Here is a 26,800-nt window from a genome sequence, read left to right on the forward strand (position 1 = left end):
GAAGTTCAATTAGGGTTGAAACGGCATAGCGGTGTGTGGCTGTGATCCCCTCACTTGGAAGGCTGAGGCAGGACAACTGCAGTGAGTTAGAGGCTAGCATGGCTTACAGAGTGAGACCTTGTCTCAAAAAAAAAAAAAAAAAAAAAAAGAATAATAATAATCAGGAGTGCTGGCAAGAGGGCTCATCAGTTAAGGACACGGTTTGCTCTTTCAGAAGACCAGCGGTCTATTTCCAGCATTCACATGGGGGCTCTCAACTGTAACTCGCCTTCCAGAGGATCCAAGACCCTCTTCCAGGGTATTGTGGACACATACACAGATGGTGCACAGACACACGTGCAGGCAAAACACTGATGTACATGAAATAGAAGTGCCTAAGATAAGATAAACCAACCAACCAACCCGTGCTGGGTGTGATGGTACACTTTTGACTTCACCACTCAGGAGGGAGAGGAAGGTGGATCTCTGAGTTTGACACTATCTGGTTGTTCTACATAGCAAGTTCTAGGCCAATGAGGGCTAAATACCAAGACATTGTCTCAAATAAACAAAATATATGAATAGGTTCTCTCTCTTCCAGGCTGGCTTCCAATTTGCAGCAACATTCCTACTTCAGCCTAGAACTAGGGTTATAGGTGTGAGCCACTAGGCCCAGCTACCTTCCCTATTTTTGCTCCCACGAGATAAGCATCTATAAATCCCTTTCTCTCTCTCTCTCTCTCTCTCTCTCTATATATATATATATATATCTATATATCTATATCTCTATATCTATATCTATCTATATATATCTATCTATATATATATATCTATATATATCAAAACAAACAATTAAACAATTCCTGGGGTTGGGAGAGAAGTCTGTGTTAGCCTAGACCCTAAGAATGTGTGAGGCCATGGGTTCAATTCCCAGCACTACCTAAATAACTTCATACCAAACCCCCGCCCCCCAGGCTTAGAAAAGGGCAGGATGATGCATAGACCACTTCACAGGTATCTTCAAATACTACAGGGACATGCATTTAAGGCCACTGCTCCTGGATAACGATGGCGATGCGATAGACTTCCCAAGTCTTTGCTTTCCGCTAGCAGTAACCATCTGCCAATAGTAAACATGGCTGCATTTCCCTTAGCGCTTCGCCTTCAGCCAGTAGTAAGCATGGCCGCATCTACTTCCCCTAGGCCAGGGGTCAAGGGTGACAGAAGATGGCGGCGCCCGTAAGCGACTGAAGCGTGAAGCGAAGGATGCTGCCGGCGATCGGGGCTCTGCTGGGGGGGCGGCGGTGGCTGAGGTGGCCGGCGCCGGCTCGCGAGCACTGGCGACCGGCCGGGCGTTCACGGAGCCGGCGCGAGGCGGCCGAGGCGGAGGCGGACGCTCCGGTGTTCCAGTATGTGGGCCAGCGCGCCGCCCGCGCCGATCGCGTCTTCGTGTGGGGCTTCAGTTTCTCGGGGGCTCTCGGAGTGCCCACTTTCGTAGTACCGTCCTCGGGGCCCGAACCCCGCTCCGGCCAACGGCCGCGACGCAGGATCCAACTGGTACCCTACCGCCTGGAGCTGGACCACAAGGTGAGCGCGCTGGCATCCTCGTGGCTTCCCTTCGTGGCCGGACTTCCGGGAGCTTGACCTACTTCCTGGGGTTCGCTGAGGAAGGCATTAGGGGTGGCTGCCAAGAAGATTACTTATCTCAGTGCTCTCTGCCTTTGACTGCTGAGCTTGCTTATGCGTCCTATAGATTTTTTGCGTCTTTCTCAGCATTTCCTGTGTGCTGTTTGCTTGTGGCTCTAGGAGGTTTCGTGTCTTCATCAATTCATTTTATCTCTTGCCTGGTGGCATAGATTGACAATCACCCAGGTGTTCTGCCCCTTGTGGATCGTTTGCTCAGCACCCCCAAAAGGCTGTCGTTGTCACCTCGCAGTTACAGGCGATGAAAGGGAGTTCCAGAGAGGTTAAGTAAGGCCCAGCTGATAGGATGTAAATTAAGGCGTTTGTACTGAGACTAGAGAGACACCGTGCGTGAGTTAAGTTAGACGGAAAATCCAAAGGTCAGATATGTGTTGGCTAGAGAAAGTTATGGGCAGCTGGAGAGAAGTTGGGAGGTTGCACCTCTTAGAAGGTTCACATTTAAAAAGGGCTCAGCAGATCTGGGCATGGTGGCGCACGCCTTTAATCCCAGCACTCGGGAGGCAGAGGCAGGCGAATCTCTGTGAGTTGGAGTCCAGGACAGCCAAGGCTACACAGAGAAACTCTGTCTGGGGCGGTGGTGGGTGGGTGGGGTGGGGGGGAAGGGGGGGCTCAGCAGGCCTTCTGTGATGGCTACCACTAGCACTTACTGGACCATTGAGACAAGAAGCTTACCACAAGTTGCAGGCAGGCAGGCTTGGGTTACAGAAGGAGACCCTGTCTGTATTTTCACAATGCTGATGTTAGCAGCTGTGCGCTATCCTTACTGGTTAAAGTGGTGCTGGGGGTGAAACCTAGGGCTTTATGCACATGCCATGCCAGCACTGTATCAACTGAGCTCCATTTGCCCCCCCCCCCCAAGCTCTGAGTTGTTTTTTGTGTATAGTGTGAGATCTATGTCTTTTTGCTTGTAGCTACCTGCTTGTGCTAGCATCTAGTTGAAAAAAAAAAACATCTATTTTTTTTTTTGGTATCAATAAAAAATATTTAGTTTTGTTGTTGTTTGTGATGGTGGGGATCAAAGCCAGGATTATGTCATGTCATGCTAGGTGAGTTCTACAACTGAGGTATACCTCCAGCCTGGCAGCTGTTTTTGTTTTTGTTTTTGTTTTTTAAAAGTATTTGAGTACATTGTCTTCAGGCACACCGGAAGAGGGCATCGGATCGTATTACAGATGGCTATGAGCCACCACGTGGTTGCTGGGAATTGAACTCAAGTCTTCTGTTTCCTCTCATGTAGTACAGTCAGCTTCAGCCTCCCATGTAGATCAGCTCTGGATTGCAAGCCATGCTAGAGGTACGGTGGCAGCACTTCGGTCTTCTGGCCTCCGAGAGCCACCTTGAGTTTCCTACTGACCATCATAGTACCTGCATCGTTGCATAAGTAGCTACGTAAGTCAGGCGCTGTTTTCGGCAAAGGCTTTGGATGTGTGAATTCATTTCTTCTTGGCAACAACCAACGAGAAGGGTGTGCTTTGGTCATCTCATCTGTGTGGGTGGGTGCAGGTGCGTGCCCCCCGTAGATTCGTATGTATCTACATACATACAGAGGTCGGACTGTCTTCCTGGACAGCTCTCAGAAGTACTCTCTTGACTCAGCATCTCTTACCGCACCCGAAGCCCTTGCTCTCGCTGGGCTGACTGGCCAGTGAACCCCTGGGATTCCCCTGCTTTTGCCCCATACCTGAGCTTACAGAGACCACAGCAGCCATGCCAGCCTTCAACCTGAGTGCTGGGGATCTAGACCCAGGTCCTCACGGTGGCAGAACAAGCACTCTCACTTACTGAGCCATCTCTCCAGCCCCTCATTAAAATTGAATATTTTAATTTCAAAATTAAAAAAAAGTTAAACATTTATTCATTTTGTGTGTATGTGTGTATATGTGTTTATGCATATGCTGTGTGTCATAGCACACATGCAGGGGTCAGAGGTCAGTTTGCGGGAGGAGTCAGTTCTCTTCTTCCACCATAGAGTTCTAGGGACTGAAGTCAGATCAATTGCCAAGTACCTTTACCTCCTGAGTCATCTGGCGGGGCCTTGTTTTCCATTTGTCCATTTATTCTGGGCATTGGTTGACTGCATGTATGTCTCTGTGAGGATGTCGGATTCTGGAACTGGAGTTACAGAGAGTTCTGAGCTGCCATGTGGGTGCTGGGAATTGAACCTGGATCCTTTGGAAGAGCAGCCAATGTTATTAAACACTGAGCCCCCTCTCCGGGCCCTCACTTTCCTTTTTGTAGAGAGAACTATCTAGAGAGGCTAAATACTGGCACTCAAGCTACACAGCTGGTAGGTGGGGGGAGGGGGGAGTGCCAAGAGTCACACTAAGACCTTCCGTCAACTGCTGTGCTGGACTGTGTTGTGGTTGAGATGAAAATGCCCAGTGTGTGAGGACAGGTGGGGGTGAGGGGTTGGGGGAGGGGGAAGACTTTGCCTAGCGTAGATATGGGACAAATCCCAGTGTCCGTGGGAAGTACATGAATGTGTGTAGATAGCTTGTCACTTCTTACTGTAAGAACTGCCCTCACAGCCGGACGTGGTGGCACACGCCTTTAATCCCAGCACTCGGGAGGCAGAGGCAAGGCGGATCGCTGTGAGTTCAAGGCCAGCCTGGTCTACAAAGTGAGTCCAGGACAGCCAAGGCTACACAGAGAAACCCTGTCTCGAAAAACCAAAAAGAAAAAAAAAAAAAAAGAAAAAAAAAAAAAAGAACTGCCCTCACAATTCAACCCTTGGTGCATTGTGGGAACTTTTTCAGATTTCCTCTGCTGCCTGTGGCTATGGATTCACATTGCTGTCTTCCAAGACCAAGGATGTTACAAAAGTTTGGGGGATGGGACTCAACAAAGACTCTCAGCTTGGATTCCACAGGAGCCGGAAGGATAAAAGTAAGCAGGGATCCTTGCTGTAAACTACAGCAACAAATAGAGATGGGCGCCTTGGCGTAGTTAATCCCAGCAAGGGAGGAGGAGCTTGAGCCAGCCTGGGCTACAGAGTAATACCCTGTGTTAAAAACTCAAGGGCTGGGGCTGGAGAGATGGCTCAGTGGTTAAGAGCATTGGCTGTTCTTGCAGAGGTCCTGAGTTCAATTCCCAGCACCCACATGGTGGCTCACAACCATCTATAATGTGATCTGATGCCCTCTTCTGACCTACAGGTGTAAATGCAGTCAGAATACTGTATACATGATAATAAATAAATAAATCTTAAAAAAAAAAAAAAAGAAATTACTTAAAAAAAAAATCCAAAACAAAAAAACCCTCAAGGGCTGAACTGGGCATGGTGGTGTAACGCCTTTAATGGCAGCACTTGGGAAGCAGAGGTGGGCAGATCTCTGAGTTTGAGGCTAGCCTGGTCTACATAGTTCCAGCTAACCAGGGCTGCATAGTGAGGCCCTGTCTCAAAAACCAACAAAAAGTTAGAAATAATTTAAAGTGCCTTTTAATTTAATTTTTAATTTTTGGTGTTTCAAGATAGATAGCCAGGACACTCCTGGCTGTCCTAGAACTTACTCTGTAGACCAGGCTGGCCTGGAACTCACAGAAATCCACCTGCCTCTGTTTCCAGAGAGCTGGTGTTAAAGGTGTGCACCACCACACTGGGTCAGGATGATGAGCAGGCTGTTCTTACAGGAGTGCTGGGCCCCAGCCTTAGTATAGGTGCACACCTGCTGTCCCAGGCCTTGGAAAGTGGAGGCAAAGGGTTCCACGTGTGGGTGAGGATGGCCTCAATCTCCTCATCCTTCTGCCCTTGCTTCTTTTCTCTCTGTCTTTTAAAAATTATTACATTAGCGTGTGTGCGTGTAGGTAAGAGGACAGCTTGTGGGAGTTAATCATCCCTTTCTACCATGTGAGTCCTGAGGGCTGGACCGGGTTGCCAGGCTCAGTGGCAAGTGCGTTTCCCGGCTGAGCCGTTTTTTCTGACTTGGCCTTTGTCTTGTGAGTGCTGGGATTACAGGTGTGTGTGTTACGCCTAGATGGGGCACTCTATTTGAAAACCAAAACAAAACACATTTATTCGTTCCTTAGTCCTTTTAGACTACTTCTTCCCCTCGAAGTTTTAGTTTAATTTGATATTCTCTCTCTCTGTCTCTCTGTGTCTCTGTGTGTCTCTCTCTCTCTGTCTGAATGTCTGTCTGTCTCTATGTCTCTCTCTCTTGCTGATGATCAAACCCAGGGCCTTGTGCAGCTAGACTCTTGGCCCATGAGATTGATTTCTTCAGGCTTTATTGAAACTAGGGCTCCATCTGTAGCTCTCTTGCAGCCTCCTGAATCCCAGGACTATTGGCTCCAACTCTCACCATGTCTTTTCTTTTTTAAGATGGGGTCTCCTGCAGCCCAGGCTGGTTTTGAACTCCCTGTTTAGCTGAGGATGACCTTGAACTTTGGATCTTTTTGTCTCAGGGGTTTATGTGGGTGGAACACAGGGCTTTGTGTGTGCTAGGAAATTTCTCTGAAACCAAGCCTCAGCCCCAAGCCCAGAGATTTCTCTTAGGACATGAGTACAGTGTTCAGGACCTGCCCCTGTCATGGAGGCAGTACGGGAGGGCCGGCTGGGAGTTGGGCTTCTCAGGCTAGCTTTGGCCGCAGTGTGCGTGCATGCGTCTGAGCTACAGCTGGCATCAAGCAGTGAGGTTGGACAGCCAGGTGTGTGGAACAGCTGATGTGATCACAGTAGCGGCCGCATGTGACCCTAGTGCTTCTGTTCAGCCAGGGGCTATGAGTACATTTTGGAGCCCTCGCCTGTCCCACTGCCCCTGGACACACCTCAGGAGACAAAGGTGTTGCAGGTGTCTTGCGGTCGAGCACACTCCCTTGTCCTGACTGACAGAGAAGGCGGTGAGTAGCCTTGCCGAGGGTTATCTGTGATGCCAGCCTGCTGCTGGGTGCCTCCTGATTGGTGTGATGCGGCAGTCTCCTGGCAGACTGATTGGGTGGCTTTGGAGGGTGGGGTCACACAGACTTGCTAACCCTTACGTTCCCCCACTATACTCAAAAGCTGCTATCCACTCTACCACTGAGCTGTACCTAAGATTTACTTTTAATTTTTATTTACGTGTGTGTGTGTGTGTGTGTGTGTGTGTGTGTGTGTGTGTGGTACATATGTGTGGTGTCTGCAGAAGCCAGTGTCAGGTCCTGTGGAGCAGGGTGGTTGTAACTCCTCATTTTGGGTGCTGGGAACTGAATTCAGGTCCTCTGGAAGAGCACCCAGAGCTCCTAACTGCGGGACCATCTCTGCATGTTTTTAGAAGAGATTTTATTTTTAATTGCATGTTAATATGATTATGTCTGAGTATGTGTTTGTGTAGGTTACAAGCATGTTAACAGTGGTCACGGTGTAGACATTACTAGTTGAACAGACGGCCCCTCTGTCTCTGGCTTCTCCCTCCTGACTGCAGTTCTCCTGGGGTCCCTGGAGGCGGAAGCAGGTCTAGAGGAGAAGCAGGCGCAGGCGCTGCCGCACTCCTGCCTGCCGCAGGGGCTGGGAGTGTGGGAGAGGGGGATCTAGGGTTGCTGAGGGGCAGCAGGCCAGGAACCCTCAGAGCTCACCTGACGGCCTGGCTGTGCCGTGCTTCAGTCTTCAGCATGGGGAACAACTCCCACGGCCAGTGCGGACGGACGGTGGTGGAGGACGAAGTGTACAGGTGAGTCTGACAACGTGCCCCCTCCCCCACGCTGGAAACATTACCCTGGGGTAGGACATGGTTCCTAATGCTGGGAGGGAGCCTTTATTTCAGTGGAGGCCCCCATCATTTCTAGAGTGAAAAGGGAGGGTTCAAGGGAATTTGTCGTGGTGTGTAAAGCTGTTACTTGTTTTGGGGTGTGTGTAGGGGTTCCAGACAGGGTTTCTCTGTGTAGCGCTGGCTGTCCTGGACACACTCTGTAGAATAGACTGTCCTCGAACTCACAGAGATCCTCCTGCCTCTGCCTCCCAAGTGCTGGGATTAAGACATGCGCCACCTTTCCCTCAGCTTCTTTTATTTTTTTTTGAGAAAGGGTCTCACTGTATCTTTGGCTGGCCTGGACATTTCTGTCAGCAGGTCGGCCTTGTCCTTACAGAGATCCACCTGCCTCTGCCTCATGAGAGCTGGGTGTAAAGTGTGCACCATTATGTCTGGATAGTCTCCCGTTTTTATATGTTTTTTTTTTTCACCTTATCAAATTAACTTTTTAAAACTTTCCTTTTATTTCAGTCTTTTAGGTTTAGTGTTGGAAATATTTTCCCAAGTCAGGTGCAGTAATACATGGTTGTAAACCTGGCTGGTGCACACTTTAAACCCAGCACTCAAAGAGGCAGAAGCAGGTGGATCTCTGTAGAGCTAGCACTACACAGAGAAAAAAAAAGGAAAAAGAGCCAGGCATGGCTCAGCTGTAGAGCAATGGGCCAAAGCTCCCAAGTTGGAGGTTAGAGTGGTGCTTGCCTGGCATGCATGAATCCTGGGTTCCAGCCCCAGCACCATAAAGAAGCACACAAGCAGGCTGCCTAGGTGCTCAGCAGTGAAGAGCGCTGGCTGCTCTTGCAGAGGACGGGAGTTCAGTTCCAGCACCATGTTGGGTGGCTCCCGACCACCCATAACTCCAGGTCCAAGAGAGACGACGTCTGTGGCCCCCAGGGGCACCTGTACCTGTGTTCACATACCTACACACATAATTAAAGCTTGGCAGACAAGGCCCCCTCAGTTGACTGCCTTGCATTTGACCTTGACAGCTGTCCTGCTTGCTTTGGGCATGTGAGAACAGGACAGTGCAGGTGGGATGCTGGGTGGGTGCAGGATTGTATTGGGTGCTCATGATTGCATCTGTTGCTTTTCTTCAATCTGCTCCCGGCTGCAGCGAGAGTCACAAAGTGCACAGGATGCAGGACTTCGATGGACAGGTGGTCCAGGTAGGAGGCTTGGGCCGAGGCCCTCCAGCCTTTGTCTTGGGCACTTTTGGAAGGTTGCAAGGTACACGGGGTGATGCCACATCTGTAATTGGGCTTCTCTGGATGTCTTAGGGGTGCTGTTGCCACGATGAAACACCATGACCATAAGCAACTTGGCAAAGAAAGGCTTCATTTTGCTTGCACTTCCATATCACTGTCCACCATTGAAGGAAGTCAGGGCAGGAGCCTGGAAGCAGGAGCTGACGGAGGGATGCAGCTTACTGGCTTGCCTCTCATGGCTTGCTCTTGTAAAATCTAGGACCACCAACCTAGGGATGACACCCCCCACAGTTGGCTGGGCCCTCCCCATCAATCACTAATTAAGAAAAATGCCCTACAGGCTCTTTTACAGCCCGATCTTACGTTGGAGGCATTCCTTCTTCTCTTATGACTAGCTTGTGTCAAGTGTCTTACAGTCAGCTAACACACTGGCTGAAGAGATTAGTAGAAATTAACTTACCACTGGCTGGAACTGACGCTATAATGTGGGAGCAAGGTAGACGTGAAGGGGACATAATAGGTCTAGTAGTAAGGTTGCAGCAAGTGCAGTTCTTCTCAAACTGGCTTCATAGTCCTGTGAATGTGAGTTCAAGACCCTGCTCCTGTTCCTCCACTTACTTGCTGAGTGACCTTGGGTAAGTCACTAAAGCTTGGTGGTTCCATTTGTGCTAGGGGGTCTTGACTGTTGCCTTAGCACAGTTTCTGGCAGAACAGCTGTCCTGTGAGTTAGGAAAGAGAGTATGGTATCTTACTGTCCTGAAGACAGGCAGTACCGTGGCATGGGGCTGCAGGGAAGCCTCTGTCCGGGTGGACAGTGCCTTCAAGGGAAGTGTGAGGGGGGGAGAGCAGATTGCTACAGGGAAGGCGGAGAGGCTGAGTGAGGTTCCAGAGTGGAGGTGGGGAGGGGCAGATGAGAGCTCGGTGTGGGGGTGGGGCTGGGGGAGGGAAGAACTGTTGGACTTGCTTCTTAGGATGTCTGCTTGGTTTCATCGAGTGGAGAGGGTGACAGTGTAGGCAGCGTGGCTTCAGAGAAAGTAAGCTGTGACAGTGACCCAGGGACCCGGTGACCTGGGTAAGCCTGCCTGATCCAGCGCCCTCTGCATGGACCTGCCTGCCTGCCTCAGCTCTAACAGCACTGTGTCTCTGTGTCTGCCAGGTTGTCTGTGGTCAGGACCACAGCCTGTTCCTCACAGACAACGGTGAGGTCTATGCTTGTGGATGGGGTGCCGATGGACAGACAGGTAGGTGTTTGTTGGCCCCTCCAGGAGGTGCAGAATCTTGGCCTGTTCTGTGACCTCCGCAGCTGCTGTGGGCTCTAGGGCTCATGGTCTAGAGTTGGGTCTTCTGGGGATTGCTGGCTTCGGTGTCCTTTCCTGTTTTTTTTTTTTTTTTTTTTTGCTGCTGGTTTCCATAGAAACAAACCAAGAAGGTGTTAGAGGTTCCTCAGCACTGTTGTCAGGTAGTAGAGATCTGGGCCTCATTTCCCAGCAGCTGGAGTCTGGAGAGCAGGTTCCTGCTGGTGCTCCCTCCCCTCAAGGGCTTAGCGGCTTGGTTATGAACTTGTGTTTTATTGAGTTTAATTTGTGGGAACCTTCAGGACCCGCATTAGAGAGCATTCGGCTCAAAGGTGTCTCGTTCGCCCTGGTCTGTGGCCAAAGGCTTCTGCCGCTCTGAGATCCTGGTTTACCTAGGAGTCTGTGGTTCAGTGCTGCGCTTTGGCCTGATGCCCAGTAAGGCCTTATGCTGTCTGGGTGGCCTCTAACTCCTGGTCTAAGTGGCCTCTTTGCTTGGCCCGCTGAGTCCAAGAGCCTGCAGGTGCATGCCACTGTGCTTGTCTTCCTTATCCCCGAGCAAGCCCCGCAGAGTGTCAGAAGCTGCGCCCTCCAGGGCTGGGCTGTAGCTCAGAGGCAGCTCCGTCCCCAGCACTGCAGCCCAGAAGACAGCAAGAGGAAGGAAGAAAATAACTGCTTATAGTTATGCCAACGCGGAAAACATTAGCATATAGTGCTAGTTCATCTTTCAAAATTGTCTAACTTTTGGGGGTTTTGTCTGAGGGTCTACTCTCCCTCCCTCTTTTGACACAGGTCTTTCTATTTAGGCCTGGATGTCCCGGAACTCGCTATGTTCACCAGGCTAGCCTCGAACTCACAGTGATCTGCCTGCCTCTGCCTCCCAAGTGCTGGGATTACAGGTGTGTGCCTCCATGCCTGGCGAGGGTCTGTTTCTAAGGCTATCCTGAAACTACAGAATAGATCAGGCTGACTTAGGACTCACAATGTAGCCCAGGCTGTCCTGGAACAACAGTATAGATCAGGCTGGCTTAGAACTCACAGTGTAGCCCAGGCTGTCCTGGAACTCATGATGCTTTGTCCTCAGTCCTTCAACTTGATTTAGACCTAAAAACTCCTAAGGTGTTAAAATATGTGGGATATGGCTCTTTTGTTTGTCCTCTTTGGGGCCAAGTGCTACCCACATGCCTGTTCTTCCCTGAGTCTCCAATGACTGTGAGTTAATGCTACTGTTTCCTACTGTGCTAGGCCTGGGACACTACAATATCACCAGCACACCCACCAAGCTGGGCGGAGACCTTGCCGGGGTGACAGTTGTCCAGGTTGCCACCTACGGTGATTGCTGCTTGGCCGTGTCTGCCGATGGAGGCGTCTTTGGCTGGGGAAATTCCGAGTACCTGCAGCTGGCCTCAGTCACAGACTCCACACAGGTGTGTAGCCAGTGGGCGCGGAGGCTTCGATGTCGAGGTGCGTTTCAGGTGTAGCTTGGTGTTGGACTGCCTGTGCTCTGCCATCTCCTTAGAGCCCCAAAAGAGTGCCAGTGTAACTAGCTGGCCTTGGTTTAAGACAGTGCTGTTTCATTTTTGTGTGTTTCTGTGTAGTGTGCATGCATGTTTCGTGTGTGCGCACATGTGCACCTGGAGGCCTATGGTTGATGTTGGGAACCATCCTTGACTGTCCGTCCATCATATTGACTGAGGCAGGGACTCTTAGTCAAACTCAGAGCTTGTCAATATAGTTTGTCTTGCTGGCCAGCTGGCTCTGGGTATCCCTTGTGTTGGCCTTCAGAGGCTGGAGTCACAGGCAGCCTACCTGGCGTTTATGTGGTCCTGGGGATCTGGGCTCCAGTTCTCATGCCTGCAGGCAAGCACTTTAACCACCTAGCCATCTCCCCAGCCAGAACGTGTGTGCTTTGAGAAGCGTTTTGCTATACAGATCTGGCTGGCCTCAGCTTGGAGCACCCCTCTTGCCTCAGCTTCCCGAGTGTCACAAGGCAAGCGCCACCACACCCACCTACGGCAGTGCATTAAGTCTGTCTCTCCCACATCTTTTTTGTTTGTTTGTTTCCTTTTCTTTTTTTTCTTTTTCTTTTCTTTTTTTTTTGTTTTTTTGTTTTTGTTTGTTTTTGAGACAGGGTTTCTCTGTGTAGCCTTGGCTGTCCTGGAACTCACTCTGTAGACCAGGCTGGCCTCAAACTCACAGAGATCCGCCTGCCTCTGCCTCCCAAGTGCTGGGATTAAAGGCGTGTGTCACCACACCCAGCTTTTTTGGTTGTTTTTCAAAACAGAGTTCCTCTGTGTAGCCCTGACTGTCCTGGAACTCACTATGTCGAACAGGCTGGCCTAGAACTCACAGATATCCACCTGCCTCTGCCTCCTAAGTGCTGGGATTAAAGGCATGTGCCCCCACTGCCCGGCTCCCCCATCTTTTCTAACAGGGATACGAGGCAGTGTATACATGTGCCCACGATGTCATAGAGTGCCTCTGCCTCAGTGTACCATATATGTGGCCAGGCTTGGTGACAAGTTGGAAGTTAGCTTAGGCTGCACAGTGAAACAACAAATAAAGCTGGGTGTGGAGATGCACACCTGCAATTGCAGCCCTCAAGAGGTGGAGCCAGGAGGACCAGGAGGTCAAAGTCCTTTTGGCTACATAGTAAGTTTGAGGCCAGCCTGGGCTACGTGAGACCCCGTCTCAACAAGTCAAAAGAAAAATGTAGGCTCCAGAGTATGCAGATCAAAACACAGTGGCTGTAACTAAGGCTAGCCTGTGGTTCATGGTCAGTGCCCTGTCCTGGGGTTACAGTGTGTGCTGCCTGCCATGGTCCACTAACTTTAGTGTTTTACTAAGGACTATTTTGAACATAAACAAAGGGTAGAGATCGTTTTATAACTAATATCTTTCTTTTTTATGGTGCGTGTGTGTATGTGTGTGTGTGTGTGTGTGTGTGTGTGTGTAGACCAGAGAACAGCTTCAGTCACACCTCAGGAGCTATCCACCTTATTTTCTGAGACAGGGTCCCTCACTGGGACCTGGGGCTCGCTCATTGGCTAGGTTGGCAGGCCAGCCAGTTCCTGGGATCCACCTGTCTCCACCTCCCCAGTGCTTGGAGGAGCACACGTGTTTTGGGGGTGGGATAGAATTTGGGTTCTCATACTTACATCGCAAGTACTTTACCAATTGAGCCATCTCCCGAGTCCATAACCAGTATCTTTGTATCCATTACTGATGTTAGTTGCTAATGGCCAGTTTTTAATAACGAAAGTATAATTTACACATTGTTATTCACCAATATGAAGTGTGTGCAGCTTAGTAGGTTTTGATTCATTCACAGAGGTTGCAGGCTGGCGACATGGCAGAGCAGGTAGAGGCATTTGCCACCAAGCCTAACAACCTGAGTTTGATCTTCAATGAAAAGAGAGATCTGACTCTCACCAGTTGTCCTTTGGCCTCCACTGTGCTCTGTACATGTGTCATGTGTGCATGTGCATGTGTATGTATGTGTACATATGCATACAATAAGTAGGTAAATGAATTAATAAAAATGAAATATAGCCTAGCTGTGGTGGCTCATACATTTAATCCCAGCACTCAAGAGACAGATGCAGGTGGATCTCTCTGAGTTCATGGCCAGCCTGGTGTGCAGAGCTAGTTCCAGAACAGCCAGGACTGCACAGAGAAACCATATCTCAAAAAACAAAACAAAACAAAAACAAATGAGCAACAAGCCAAGCCCTGCCTCCCAAAGGTTTTTAACTAAAGTCAAGTTCCCAGAGCATCTCTGTCGTCCCTGAAGCTCACACTGCTAATGGCTGACATTGCCACATCTCTTTTTGTTTTTGTGGTGCTGGGGATGGTCCAGGACCTGGAGTGCACTGGGCAGGTGCTGTACCACTGAGCTGCATTCCCAACACTTAGCGTACATTTCTCATGGAATAGTGGGTCTGGAGGCTGGCAGGGGCGCAGTAGGTTTCTTGGCTCTGTTAAGACTACAGTCACTGTGGCTTCCATGGAAAGCAGCTGCCTCCAGCCCTGTGCTGCTTGCTGCTGGTGCTTGTCAGGATGCTGGACTGAGGCCCTGGTGCCTCACTGTGAGTTGGGCATTTGCTAGCTGCTAGCCATGTGGGCTTGGTTTCTTGCCATATGGCTACTCCATTCTGGAGTGTGGCAGCTGGCTCCATTAGACCAGCAGGTGAGAAGGCCAGAGAATGCCCGTGAGGCCGAATCCAGTGCTGGATCATTTGACCTTGGAAGTGACAGGTCCCTCACTTTGGGAATTGTGTTCAGAAGAAGCAAGTCACCAGGGTGAGCCCAACGTCACACATGGGTGTGGACACAGGAGCCACTGTGGAAGTGGCCAATATAATTTTGATTTCTTTTTCTTCTTATTTTTTTATATTTTGTTTTGTTTTGAGACAGGATCTCTTACTGTATAATCCTGGCTGTTCTGGAATTTGCTGTGTAGACTAGGCTGGCCTTGAGCTCACAGAGTCTGCGTGCTTCTGACTCCTGAATGCTGGGATCATACTTGGCTTATTTAACTTTTTTACACTTGGTTGTTTAGAGAGTGTGTGTGGTCAGAGGACAGCTTATAGGAGTTAGTTCTCTCCTTGTACCCTGTTGGTTGCTGGGATTCTCAGGTAGTCAAGCTTGGCAGCAAACAGCGTTATCTAGCTGTCTGTCTGAATATTTGTCCGTCCATCCATCCATCTATCCATCTGTCTGTCTGTCTATCTGAGACAGGGTCTCACGCTGCTGTAGCTTAGGCTGGGTGAGAGCTCAAGGCAGTCCTCTTGACTCAGCCTCCACAGTAGTGGGATTACAGGTAGAAGCCACCACACCCAGAGGCGTCAGGCTGTAACCCCCAAGGGCAAGCCCCTACTGACTTACTTCTACCAGCCATGTTCCACCTCTTAAAAGTTCCCAGCCTTCAGGGTAGCACCACTGTTTACCGCTCTAGTTGGCAGTAAACCTGGGACAACGCAGCCGATAAATGAGTCGGGCTAAAGTCTCATGCAATAGCCGAGTCTATTCGTAGCATCAGGCAGTTTGTACTCTGAGGGCTAAGAAGAATCACCCGAGTAAGGTGTCCAGTCACAAGGGCGAGCCGCACATGGCAAACATGGTTTTTCTGTAGAGGCAGCTGAATAACAACAGCTGAAGTAAACTCACTCCCGTCCGCTACACGCCAGAGGAGCATGAAAAACATCCCAAGAACAAGTCTGATTTGAAGACACGAAGGTCACAAAGCCTCTTCTCTTGTTTTCTTGGCGTTTTCTCCCAAGCATTCAGAACCCTCACGTGACTCCATTCTTGGACCGTGTTCCAATACACCACGTGCTGGGGAATAAGTTTCAAAACATGAGCTGAGTGAGGGATGAGGTTATGCACGCCTCTAATCTCAGCACTCGGGAGGCAGAGGAGGATCTCCCTGTTCAAGGCCAGCCTGGGCTACAGAGTGAGTTCCAGAACAGCCAAAGCTATAGAGAGAGACTCTGTTTCAAAACAAACACAAAACACACACACAAACAAACAAACCAAAAAACAACCAACAAACACCCCAAATATCACACATGATCCTTTGGGGCCATTTCAAATTCAAATGTAAGAAGGATTGTATCCATGCAGTGGTTTGCAGTGTCCTGGGTCACCTGGATTTCCTACTAATTTTCTTTCTTTCTTTCTTTCTTTCTTTCTTTCTTTCTTTCTTTCTTTCTTTCTTTTTTTTTAGAGGTATGTGTCTGTGGGTCTGTGCATGTGAGTGTAGGTGCCCTCAGGCTGAGCAGAGTAACAGAGTGTCGGATTCCTGGAGCTAGAGTTAGAGGCAGTTATGAGCTGACAGATGTGGGTGCTGGAAAGAGCAACAGACACTTTTTTTTCCCTTCGAGACAAGGTTTCCTGTGTAGCTCTGGGCTGTCCTGGACTTGCTTTGTAGACCAGGCTGGCCTCGAACTCACAGTTCCAGAGATTCACCTGCCTCTGCTTCCCAAGTGCCAGGATTAAAGGCGTGTGCCACCATGCTGGCCACAAAAGACACTCTTAAAAGTCATTTTTTCCTCTTTTTTCTTTTCTTTTGAGACAAGGTCTCACTATGTAGCCCTAAGGGGTCTGGAACTTGTTATGTTGACCAGGCTGGCCTTGAACTCACAGAAATCTGCCTGCCTCTGCATCTTAAGTGCTGGGCTTAAAGGTCTTTGCCACCATGTTGATATCATTCTCTCTCTCTCTCTCTCTCTCTCTCTCTCTCTCTCTCTCTCTCTTTTTTTTTTAAAGACATGGCTTTAGCTGGGCTGTGGTGGTTGCACACCTTTAATCACAGCGCTCGGGCGGCAGAGGCAGGAAGATCTCTTGAGTTTGGTCAACAAGTGAGTTCCTGGATAGCCAGAGCTGCACAGAGAAATCCTGTCTTGTGTGGGGGAGTGCTGCGGGGGTGGAGACATGGCTTTTATTTATAACCCTGGTTGGCCTGGTTGGCCTGGTTGGCCTCAAACTCAGAGATTCACTGCCTCTGCCTCCTGTGCTAAGATTAAAGGCACCACACCTGGCCAGTTCTGGCCTCTTTGAGTGGGCTATGCTTGCCCTGTTCCCATGGTACATCTCTTCCCACTGGAAGATGTTCCCTTCTTCCCTTGCCCAGCTCCTCCGACTTATCCTTCAGAGCTCAGGAACAGTGATGCTGTCCCCCTCCCCCATGCCAGGTCAGCCTCCTAGAGACTTCTGGAAATCCCCTCCATGCTTTGGATTATTGCAAATGTAACAAAGAGCTGAGTTTGATTGACATCTGCTTTTCAGAAGCGTGGGAACTGGGTCCTTCTGGCTCCCTTCTGCGTCCCACGGCCTTGGTTGGGAAGCTTGGTGAGAGATGCCTGGGAGACCCTTGTGGGGTTAGTAAGTGAGCTGGGACACTGGCCAGGGATTCCTCCTGCTCCTGCCTGGTTGTTTCTAACCGTGCCCACTTTTTTCTTTGGTACAGGTTAACGTCCCTCGGTGCCTGCCTTTCTCCAAAGTAGGCAAGGTGAAGCAGGTGGCTTGTGGTGGCACCGGCTGCGCTGTACTGAATGGTGAGAGCCTTTTCTCGGCAGCTCTTTGGGAAGCACTGGGCAGTTCAGATGGGCAGACTGTAGACGGAACCCTGAAGAGGGGAGGGTGGCGGTGGGACCAGCTAGTTGTACTACTAGTTCAGTGACTGCAGGGTAGAGGTGAGATCCCCAGCCGGTCAGTCGCTCATGATATAGGCGTATAGAAACCACAGAGCTTGGTCATTTTATAGCAAATGTCTGGGTCCTGGAGCTAGGGATCAGACCCGGGTCCCTATGCACACTCGGGGAGTTGTAGGCAGATGCTCTACCCCTGAGTCCCATGCCCAGGGTCTGATGCATGAAAACCCTGCTGTGTCACTGAGCTCCACCCTGTCAGCAGTGCTGCACTTGTTATGGCCAGAGCTGCAGGGTAGCTCAGGGGTAATGCGCTTATGCGTGAAGAGCCAGACGATCCTTAGCCCTGTACCAGAAAGAAGGAAGGAAGAAAGGAAGTAACTGGGAAGGGGTGAAGGAAGAAGGGAAGAAGGAAGTGGAGAAGGGAAAGGGAAGAAAGGAAAGCTGGCCGTTGTGGTGCAGGCCTCTGATCCCCAGTATTGAGGAGGCTGAGGGAGAGGACTAGAAATTCCGGGCCAGCCTGACTACCTAGCAAGACTGTGTCTTAAAACAGAGCACCTGGAGCTGGGTGGTGGCGGCACACGCCTTTAATCCTTGCACTCAGGGAGGCAGAGGCAGGCGGATCGCTGTGGGTTTCGGGCCAGTCTGGTCTACAGAGTGAGTCCAGGACAGCCAAAGCTACCCAAACCAAAACCAACCAAGCAAACAACCCAAAATGCCCCCCAAAAAACACCTGGCGCTGGAGCGATGGTTCAGTGGTTAGGAGCACTTGTTCTTACAGAGACCCAGGTTTCGCTCCCAACACTCACGTCAGACACCCATGTGATGCTCAGATACACATTTGACTAAAAGACTCATATACCTCATACACATACAATAAATCTTTTTCTTTTTCTTTTTTTTTTTTTTTTTGACAGGGCCTCTCTATGTAGCCTTGGCTGTCCTGGACTCACTTTGCAGACCAAGTTGGCCTCGAACTCACAGTGATGCACCTGTCTCTGCCTCCCAAATGCTGGGATTAAAGGTGTGCACCACCACGCCCGGCTAGAATAAATCTTAACAAACAAAACAAAAAACCCTGAAAACCCAAGGAAACCATCCCAAAGCAAAACCCAAAACTTGTACTCCCCCAAAAGCAAGTTAAAAAGCATTTGCTTTGTTTTTGAGACAGGGTTTTCTCTGTGTAGCCTTGGCTGTCCTGGACTCTTATCTGTAGTCCAGGCTGGCCTCGAACTCACAGCGATCCGCCCGCCTCTGCCTCCCGAGTGCTGGGATTAAAGGCGTGCGCCACCATGCCTGGCCTACCAGGCTGGCCTTGAACTCACAGAGATCCACCTGCCTCTACCTCCTGAGTGCTGGGATTACAGGTGTGCGCCACTGCAACTGGCTCATTTCTAAGAATGACTTGTGTCTGGCCTGGTGCTCTGGTCAGTGTGATATTTGGAGCTGTGGTGGGAAAGTGTCTGGTTTTTCTGTGCCCAGTGGGTTTTATGGGATACCCTTTCCTCATTGCCCTCAGGAATGGGTTGTTTCTGCTCTGAGACTGGCTTCCTCCCTACTCAGGCTAGTATTTAATGAGGGGAGAGTCATTATCAACCTGCCAGCACTGAGCGTCTCAGCCTCCTCAGGCCTCCACCTCCTGAGGCCAGGATTCTTCTTCCGTGGTTGGCTTGTGCAGCCTGGGGACAGAACCAAGGGCTCCCTGCAAGCTAGCCATGTGTTCTACCAACTGAGCCCCCCACCCCGGCAAGGGAGAGCTCTGCTTCCCCTGACTCACAACCCCTGTTTCTGGTGTAACACAGAAGAAGGACACGTTTTCGTCTGGGGCTATGGAATTCTTGGGAAAGGACCAAACCTCTTGGAAACGGCTCTTCCAGAAATGATTCCACCCACACTCTTTGGCCTGACGGACTTCAACCCCGATATCCGGGTTTCCCAGATCCGATGTGGGCTTAGTCACTTTGCCGCACTCACCAGTAAGTTACCCTGCTGGGCAGCCAGGCCCCCATCTGTCCCTTCTCAAACTGGGACAGCTCTCAGCTTCTGCATTCAAGCTGTATCCTTCTAGAGCTATCCATTCATCCACCCTCTGCCTGTCTTTCCCTCTATTCTGCCATTATAGTATCTAGCCATTTCTGTTCATCCTTCTATTCATGCATTCTTTATCCTTCCCTCCCTCCCTCCCTCCCTCCATCCATCCGTCCATCCATCCATCCATCCATCCAACAGATTCATGTCTTTATGGGATGCATAGAGGAAGGCCACAGCAGAGGCAATCTAGTTTGTATCATACGACCCATGCCTTCTTTTCATGCTGGCATTTGGTTTGGGGTCAGGCTTACGCTATCCTGTGATCTCACAGGAGGCGCCTGTTGCAGGGTGGGTGGGGAGAAGGGTTTGGTAGAGCGCTGCTGAAAACCAGGAGAGGTTTGGGCCATGCGTGGGTGAGTGATGTAGGAATGGGTGTGTGGGGTGGCAAGTGGCCCACTTTACAGGCAGGAAAACTCAGACCCTCCGAGGCCCTGGGGTAGGAGGACCACAGGCTGGCTGGAGGCTCATGCGGCCTTGGGATAGCACGGTGCGCCACAAGCATCTGGACACTGGCCTTCCTCGTGTTCCGCCACCGCGCCTCAGTTCGGGCGGCTGCTCTAAAGTCCTCTGTGTCACATGTCACTATAATGATTCCCAGGGAGTTTGCTGCTTCCTAGCCAGTCAAAAGTCTTCTTGAGCAAAAGGTATAACTTTCACTTTGTCTTCTCACCAGAGCTTAAATTTGCCTTTTTTGCTACTTTTAGTTTGCCCTGTAACTGACCTCCATGCCTAACTCAAATGGCATGGTTCATTTTCACTCTTAAGCTCCCACTTGTGACTCTAATGAGCGTCTCCCTAAAACTGGGAAAAAAAAAAAGTCATTTTAATTTTGGACTCAAGATGTGACTCAGAAGTAAAGCACCTGCCTAGAATTCCCTAGTGAGGGGCTGGGGTGTCGCTCAGTGGTAGAGCCCCTGCCTAGAATCCCCCAGGGAGGGGCTGGCAGTGTAGCCCAGAGAATAGAGCACCTGCTTAGAATCCCACAGTGAAAGGCTAGGGAGGTGGTTCAGTAGAGGAATGTCTGCTTGGACTTTGTCAGTGAGAGGCATGGCTCAGCAGTAAAGCACTTTCACCCAGGTGTATTCATTGTATTTATTAGTTTAGCCATTTGTTAATTTCTGGCTCTTCTACTAGGTCAAGGTCATGAGGACAGGAAGCATGTTTGTTCAGTTGCTGTCCTGTCCCCAGTGCCCAGCACACAGACATAGACCCAATGCAGTTAGGGACCCAGTTGCTCTGTGCCTCCTCACAGAGCACAGCCACACACTGAAACTCAGAGCTGGGTCTGCTGCACTGTGGGTGGTAGCAGGCCATCAAGTGAGCAGAGTGTGCTGTGCCCAGGATCCCTGACCCTGCTCTATAGAAAGCCTTGTCGTCCCTAGGCTGGGTGTCAGAGGTCCTGGCCTGGACCTGGTCTGGGGATGGGGACATTCTCTAAGGTGATTTTCTCTGAGAAACACTTCAGAGACCAAGTTAGGCTCTGCTTGTCCCTGGCTCCTGGAAGACCGTCCTCTTGATGGCCTGCTCCTTGGGGAGCTCCAGCAAGCCCTGTCTTCCTTCCTTTGCAGACAAGGGCGAGCTGTTCGTGTGGGGCAAGAACATCCGAGGGTGCCTGGGCATCGGACGCCTGGAAGACCAGTACTTCCCATGGAGGGTAAGACCGTGCAGCGGTGGGTCGTGGGGGATGTGCCAAGGAGGGGGGTGTGCCAAGGAGGGAGACGTGCCAAGGGATGGGCTGGCTTTGGGAAACAAAACCAAATATGAGACAGGGTCCAGGCCCTCCTGTTCGCTGTGTACCGCGGTCTAGGATGGGCTCCAGGGAGGCTTGAGTGGAGGTGATGGGCAGGGGCTGCCATAGCACCAGCCTCCAAGTGTGCGGGCCTTCAGCCTTTCTGCTCTGTGCAGTCAGTGCATCCCAGGCACCTGCCACTTGCAAGGGTAGAGGGAGCGGCCCCCTCAGTGCTGCAGTCCCTGTAGGGTGCTACCAGGTGGGCCAGAGATGTGGCCCCTTGGTGGAGTAGCTGCACAGCATGCACGAATCCGTCCCCAGCACCACATGAGCTTAGTGCACTGGCCCATGCCTTTGATTCCAGCACTAGACTAGTGGAAGCAGAAGAATCAGAAGTTCACGGTCAGCGGACGTGGTGGTGCACACCTGTAATCCCAGCACTTGGGAGGCAGAGGCAAGTGGATCGCTGTGAGTTCAAGGCCAGCGTAGACTACAAAGCTACAAAGCAACTCCAGGGCACCAGAGACACACAGAAAAACCCTGTCTTAAAAATAAAAAAATAAGACTTCCCCCCCCCAAACAAAACAAAACAAAACAAAAACACAAAAAGAAAGAAAGAAAAAGAGCGCTGGCTCAGCAGGTAAGGGTCCTTGCTGTCCTCAGAGGACCTGGGTGGGTTCCCAGCACCTACATCAGGTGGATCACACTTGCCTGTAACTCCAGCTCTGGGAGATCCTACTCCTCCCGTGTCTGTAGTCACTGCAGTCATATGACTTACTCTTAGCTACACACACACACACACACACACACACACACACACACACACAAATTTTAGTTACTTTGTCTATATTTGGGCCCCCTCCCACTCCCCTCTTTTGGAGACAGGTCTCTATAGCCCTGGCTGTCCTCGAACCCACTCTGAAGACTAGGTTGTCCTTGAACTCACAGGGATCTGGCTACCTCTGCTTTCTAAGTGCTGGGACTAAAGGTGTGCACCACCACTGCCTGGCTCTTATGGATCTCTTTGTCATGTGTGGGGGTCTTGGGCAGTGCACATATGTACCATGTTGCACATGTGGAGGTCAGAGAACCACTTTGTGTCATTGGTTCCCTCCTTTAATCTTTATGTGGGTTCTAGGAATTGAACTCAGCTCAGCAGACCAAGCTGTTCATGGAGGCTGGAGGATTCTGAGTTGAAAGTGGATACTTATTTATTTATTTGAGACAAGATCTCCCTGTGTTGCCCTGGCTGGCCTAGAACTCGCTCTGTAGACCAGGCCGACCCTCAAATTCACAGAGATCCACCTGCCTTTGCCTCTCGAGTGCTCAGATTAAAGGTGTGCGCCGCTGCCCCCGGCTGGCCACTTCTCTCAGAGAGAAGTATTGTGTATGGGATTGCTCCCACAGTGGTCTTCCTGTGTGCCTCCCCAGGCTGTAGATGCTACCACGCCAGGCAGTGGCAGTGAACAACAACTTAGGCATTGAGAACGGCAGGAGCCAGCACCCCCTCACAACCACTCACCCCTGCTGCTTGTTCTTTTTTCTTTCTGAGTGTGGGCTTGGAAAATAGTGGAAGTAGCTGGGTCTTGTAATGACAAGCCCATCACAGGCCTGTCACCTACCTATGAATGTGGGTGGATTAGTCTTTTCTTGTTGCTTTGACCAAAGCAGCTTAAGGGAGAAAGGCTTTATTTTGGCTCACAGTTTGAGGGTACACAGTCCATTGTGGCGGAGAAGGCATGGAGGCAGGAACATGAGGCGGCTGGTCACATGGCACCCTCAGTCAGGAAGCAGAGAGAGATGGGTGCAGCTGCTCAGCTCACTGTCTCCTTTCCGTTCAATGTGGACCCCAGCCCATGGGATGGTGCTGCCCACAGTCAAGCTGGTTCTTCCCATCTCAGTTAAACCAGCCTCGGGGCTCCCTTATAGACACGTCAGAGGGGTATCTCCTAGGTGGTTCTAGAGCCTGTTACGCTGACAGTCACAGTGAACCATCACAGCTGCTTACCTGCTGGGGTGACTTGGCATAGCATAGTGGCTGGGTAGGAGTCCATGTCTGGGCTGCTGGAGCCTGATGCCTCTATTCTCAGCTTGCACCCTCTTGGTCTGACTCATGCATCCAGAGGAGTGGAACCCTGCTGGCCCTGGGCGTCCTGATGGGCTTTCCTCTTGTCCACCCTAGTGACTACTGTTCACCTTCTTACACATCTGGTCAGTCCCAAGGGCTCCTGCCAGGCAACTGCACTGCCTTTTGTCACCTTTTGATTGGATGAGGATTGACAGGTCCATTAGTTTTCATTCTTGTAGCAAGATACCAAGTTAAACAGAGGCAGTGTTTAATTTGGTTCCTGATCTTGGACTTTCTGCTGGGGTCAGCTAACTTCATTGCTTAGCGCCTGTGGCAGGGCAATACAACATAGTAGGGACAGGTGACCTCAAAGCTGCTCACCTCACCAAGGCTGGAAACTAGGGGATTCCCATCACTACCTTCAAAGGCACGTTCCCCATGCTGGACAGGATGTGTTTTGCTAGTTTGTTTTGTTTTGGTCAACTTGACACAAGCTAGAGTCATCTGAGAGGAGGGAACCTCTCTTTTTTGTTTGTTTTTTTTGTTTTTTCGAGACAGGGTTTCTCTGTGTAGCCTTGACTGTCCTGGACTCACTTTGTAGTCTAGGCTGGCCTCGAACTCACAGCGATCTGCCTGCCTCTGCCTCCTGAGTGCTGGGATTAAAGGCGTGCGCCACCACGCCCAGCTCAGGAGGGAACCTCTTTTGAGACATTGTCTCCATAAGATGGTGTAGACAAGCCCATAGGGCAATTTTTAAATTAGTGATTGATGTGGGAGGACCCAGCCCACTGTGGGAGATGCCACACCTGGGCTGGTGGTCCTGGGTGCACAGAAGGCTGAACAAGCCATGAGGGGCAAGCCAGCAAGCAGCCATGTTCCACAGCCTCCAGGTTCCTGCCCTGATTTCCACAGTGGTGGGCTGCAGCATGGAAGCATACCAAGTTGCTAGCGGTCATGGTGTTTCGTCTCAGCAATGGAAGTCCAAGGCATCCCCAGTGCCCACCTCCTCTCACTAGCCCCACCCTGCCATTTCCCACTGAGCTGGGATTCAAGCTTTCAACGCATGGGCCTTCAGGGCACACTTGAGATCCAAACCATAGCCACAGGGTGCTGTGGAGCCCCATACCACATCCTTCTTGTAGTGCGAGCTCTGAGGCCTGAGGCGGATCCCATGAGGTCACACCTACAAGTCACAGGTGAAGCCAGATTCACACCAGGTCACCTTTTCACTTGCACCCCGAGCCACTTGGAAGGCTGAGGCAGGAGGATCAGGTGAGCCTGACTATATAGTGAAATCTATTCATTCTCTCTCTATAGATATATAGCATGAATGAAGCCCTGGGTTCAGTCGTTAGCACCACATAAACTGGATATGGTGGGGCACACCTGCAATCCTAAGTCTTGGGAGCAAGAAGTGGAAGCAGGAGGTTTTGAAGTTCAAAGTTACCCTCAGATACATAGGGCGCTTGAGGCCCAGAGACCAAAATCCCCACATGACCAGGTACAGGCTTGCTATGGAGTCATTTCAGAGGCCTGAGAGACACACCAGGGGGCACTGGCGTCTCAAAGGTCCTTGCTGGCTGCAGGTCCTGGCCATCAGTCAAAGACCAAATAGCTTCCTGTGTGTTGGGCTCTAATGGCCGGGACATCTGGGGAGCAGCACATAGGTGCTTAAGTGCAGTGGGCTGGCTGCAGATGATCATGGCAAGGTAAATAGATGATCTCAAGGGGCCTGGGAGGTTGCTAAGAGCCCACCTGGATAGGTCATCATGGGGTGGCTGGTCACTGCTGTTCTGGGGCCAGCCTGGGGCATTGTCTGCAGCTCCGTGCTGCCTCTGTCACCTGGGGCCCATTTCTGTTTGCTCAGTGGTCTGTGTGGCCGCTTTTGCCAAGGCGCTTTTGTTTGGGGAGGCAGCGAGACAGCGTGGCGTGGTTCCTGCTTTTGTTTGCTGTCGTCAGCAGCCCCTAATGGAGGTGCAGCTCCTTAGTCAGCACCTGTCACTTTGGTGCTTTTAGGCCAGGCCACCTGTTGCAGGCATTCATTTCGGGGCCTAAACTCAGGAAATTGCCCAGGACGCAGCTTCTGTGCAGTAGCCAGTGGGGAAGGACAGTTGAATAGGCATCTGGCCAGCTGATCCGGAATCCACAGCTGGGTGAAGGGCTGAAGGCCGGGTCATGCGGGGTGTGCTTAGGGAGGCACAGGGCTGGCATGTGCACTTCTGCATTGAGAGCCTGTGAGGGCATAAGGTTTGATTTAAGTAGTTCTTAGTTGAGCACTGGGCATAGAGGGGTTAGTAAGAGGTACTTAAACCCAGTGGTTTAATCCCAGCACTCAGAGGCAGAGGCAGGCAAATCTCTCTCAGTTCCAGGACAGCCAGGGCTATACAGAGACAACCTATCTTAAAAAAATAAAATAAATTAAAGTACTTAACACCTGGTAATTTATTTATTTTGATAGGGAGTCATGTAGCCCAGGCTGGCCTCAAACTCATTGGTCCATTTGCTTCTACTTCCCACTTGCTAGGATGAATCACCAGGTCTGATTTATAGGGGGCTTGAGACTGAGCCTGGGGCCTCGTGCATGCTAGGCAAGTGCATTAGCCATGAGCTGCTACATCCCCAGCCATGCGGTCATTGTTTTCCATTGAGTGTCCTTTTGTGGTGTAGCATTGCGTGTTTACTATATTAGTAACAGTGACAAAAAAGAGAAAGTGGGCATGGTGCTTGCACCTAGCTCTCAGGAAGCTGCAAGTTCCAGGTCAGCCCAGACTCTAATGGCCAGAGCAACTGGGGAGCAGTACATAGGTGCTAAGTGCAGTGGGCTGGCGGCAGACAGTCATTGTAAGGTGCTTTCCCAGGCAAGGTAAACAGATGATCTCAAGGGGCCTGGGAGGTTGCTGCGGTGTAAGACCCTGTCTGAAAAGCTAAAATAATGTAGAGTATGGTGGCACACACCTTTAATCCTAGCACTCAGGAAGCAGAAGCAGGCAGACTTATAAATTCAAGGCCAGCCTGGTTTACACAGTGAGTTCCAGGGCAGCTAAGGATTCATAGTGACATCCTGTCTCTAAAAAGCAAACAAAGAGGCAGGAGGGCCCAGTAGGTAAAGTGCTTGCTGTGTAAGCACGAGTTTGGATCCTTCAGCACCCATGTAGAAGCCATGTTCAGCAGTGCAGTCTATAGCTTAGTGTCCGTAGGATGGAGACAGTGTGCCCTGTAGCCTAGTGTGTGCAGGAGTGGAGACAGTGTGCGCTGTAGCTCAGTGCGTGCAGGAGTGGAGACAGTGTGCGCTGTAGCCCAGTGTGTGCAAGAGTGGAGACAGTGTGCGCTGTAGCCCAGTGCCCGCAGGAGTGGAGACAGTGTGCGCTGTAGCCCAGTGTGTGCAGGAGTAGAGACAGTGTGCGCTGTAGCCCAGTGTGTACAGGAGTGGAGACAGTGTGCGCTGTAGCCCAGTGTGTGCAGGAGTGGAGACAGTGTGCGCTGTAGCCCAGTGCCCGCAGGAGTGGAGACAGTGTGCGCTGTAGCCCAGTGTGTGCAGGAGTGGAGACAGTGTGCGCTGTAGCCCAGTGCCCACAGGAGTGGAGACAGTGTGCACTGTAGCCCAGTGTGTGCAGGAGTGGAGACAGTGTGCGCTGTAGCCCAGTGCCCGCAGGAGTGGAGACAGTGTGCGCTGTAGCCCAGTGTGTGCAGGAGTGGAGACAGTGTGCGCTGTAGCCCAGTGCCCGCAGGAGTGGAGACAGTGTGCGCTGTAGCCCAGTGTGTGCAGGAGTGGAGACAGTGTGCGCTGTAGCCCAGTGCCCACAGGAGTGGAGATAGTGTGCACTGTAGCCCAGTGTGTGCAGGACTGGAGACAGTGTGCGATGT

At 51.0% G+C, this 26,800-nt stretch overlaps 1 protein-coding gene across 2 annotated transcripts in view; it reads left to right on the forward strand.

Moving 5' to 3' along the window:
• Positions 1-1,161: 1,161 nt before the first annotated feature.
• Positions 1,162-26,800, forward strand: part of RCC1L (RCC1 like) — a 36,151-nt gene continuing 10,512 nt past the window's right edge. Inside the window, exons 1-10 of one of the 2 annotated variants that reach the window (XM_084763632.1) lie at positions 1,164-1,566; positions 4,440-4,569; positions 6,391-6,519; positions 7,259-7,325; positions 8,515-8,566; positions 9,762-9,846; positions 11,143-11,324; positions 16,868-16,955; positions 18,851-19,024; positions 20,708-20,793. In XM_084763632.1, coding sequence (XP_084619758.1) covers positions 1,246-1,566; positions 4,440-4,569; positions 6,391-6,519; positions 7,259-7,325; positions 8,515-8,566; positions 9,762-9,846; positions 11,143-11,324; positions 16,868-16,955; positions 18,851-19,024; positions 20,708-20,793 — 1,314 coding nt within the window. In that variant the 5' untranslated portion in view covers positions 1,164-1,245. Of the gene's footprint in view, positions 1,567-4,439; positions 4,570-6,390; positions 6,520-7,258; positions 7,326-8,514; positions 8,567-9,761; positions 9,847-11,142; positions 11,325-16,867; positions 16,956-18,850; positions 19,025-20,707; positions 20,794-26,800 lie in introns of both variants that reach the window. The other variant, XM_084763633.1, reaches the window with a different exon arrangement.

Source organism: Acomys minous (assembly GCF_964271855.1).
Source record: "Acomys minous genome assembly, chromosome: 16".
Taxonomy (NCBI): Eukaryota; Metazoa; Chordata; class Mammalia; order Rodentia; family Muridae; genus Acomys; species Acomys minous.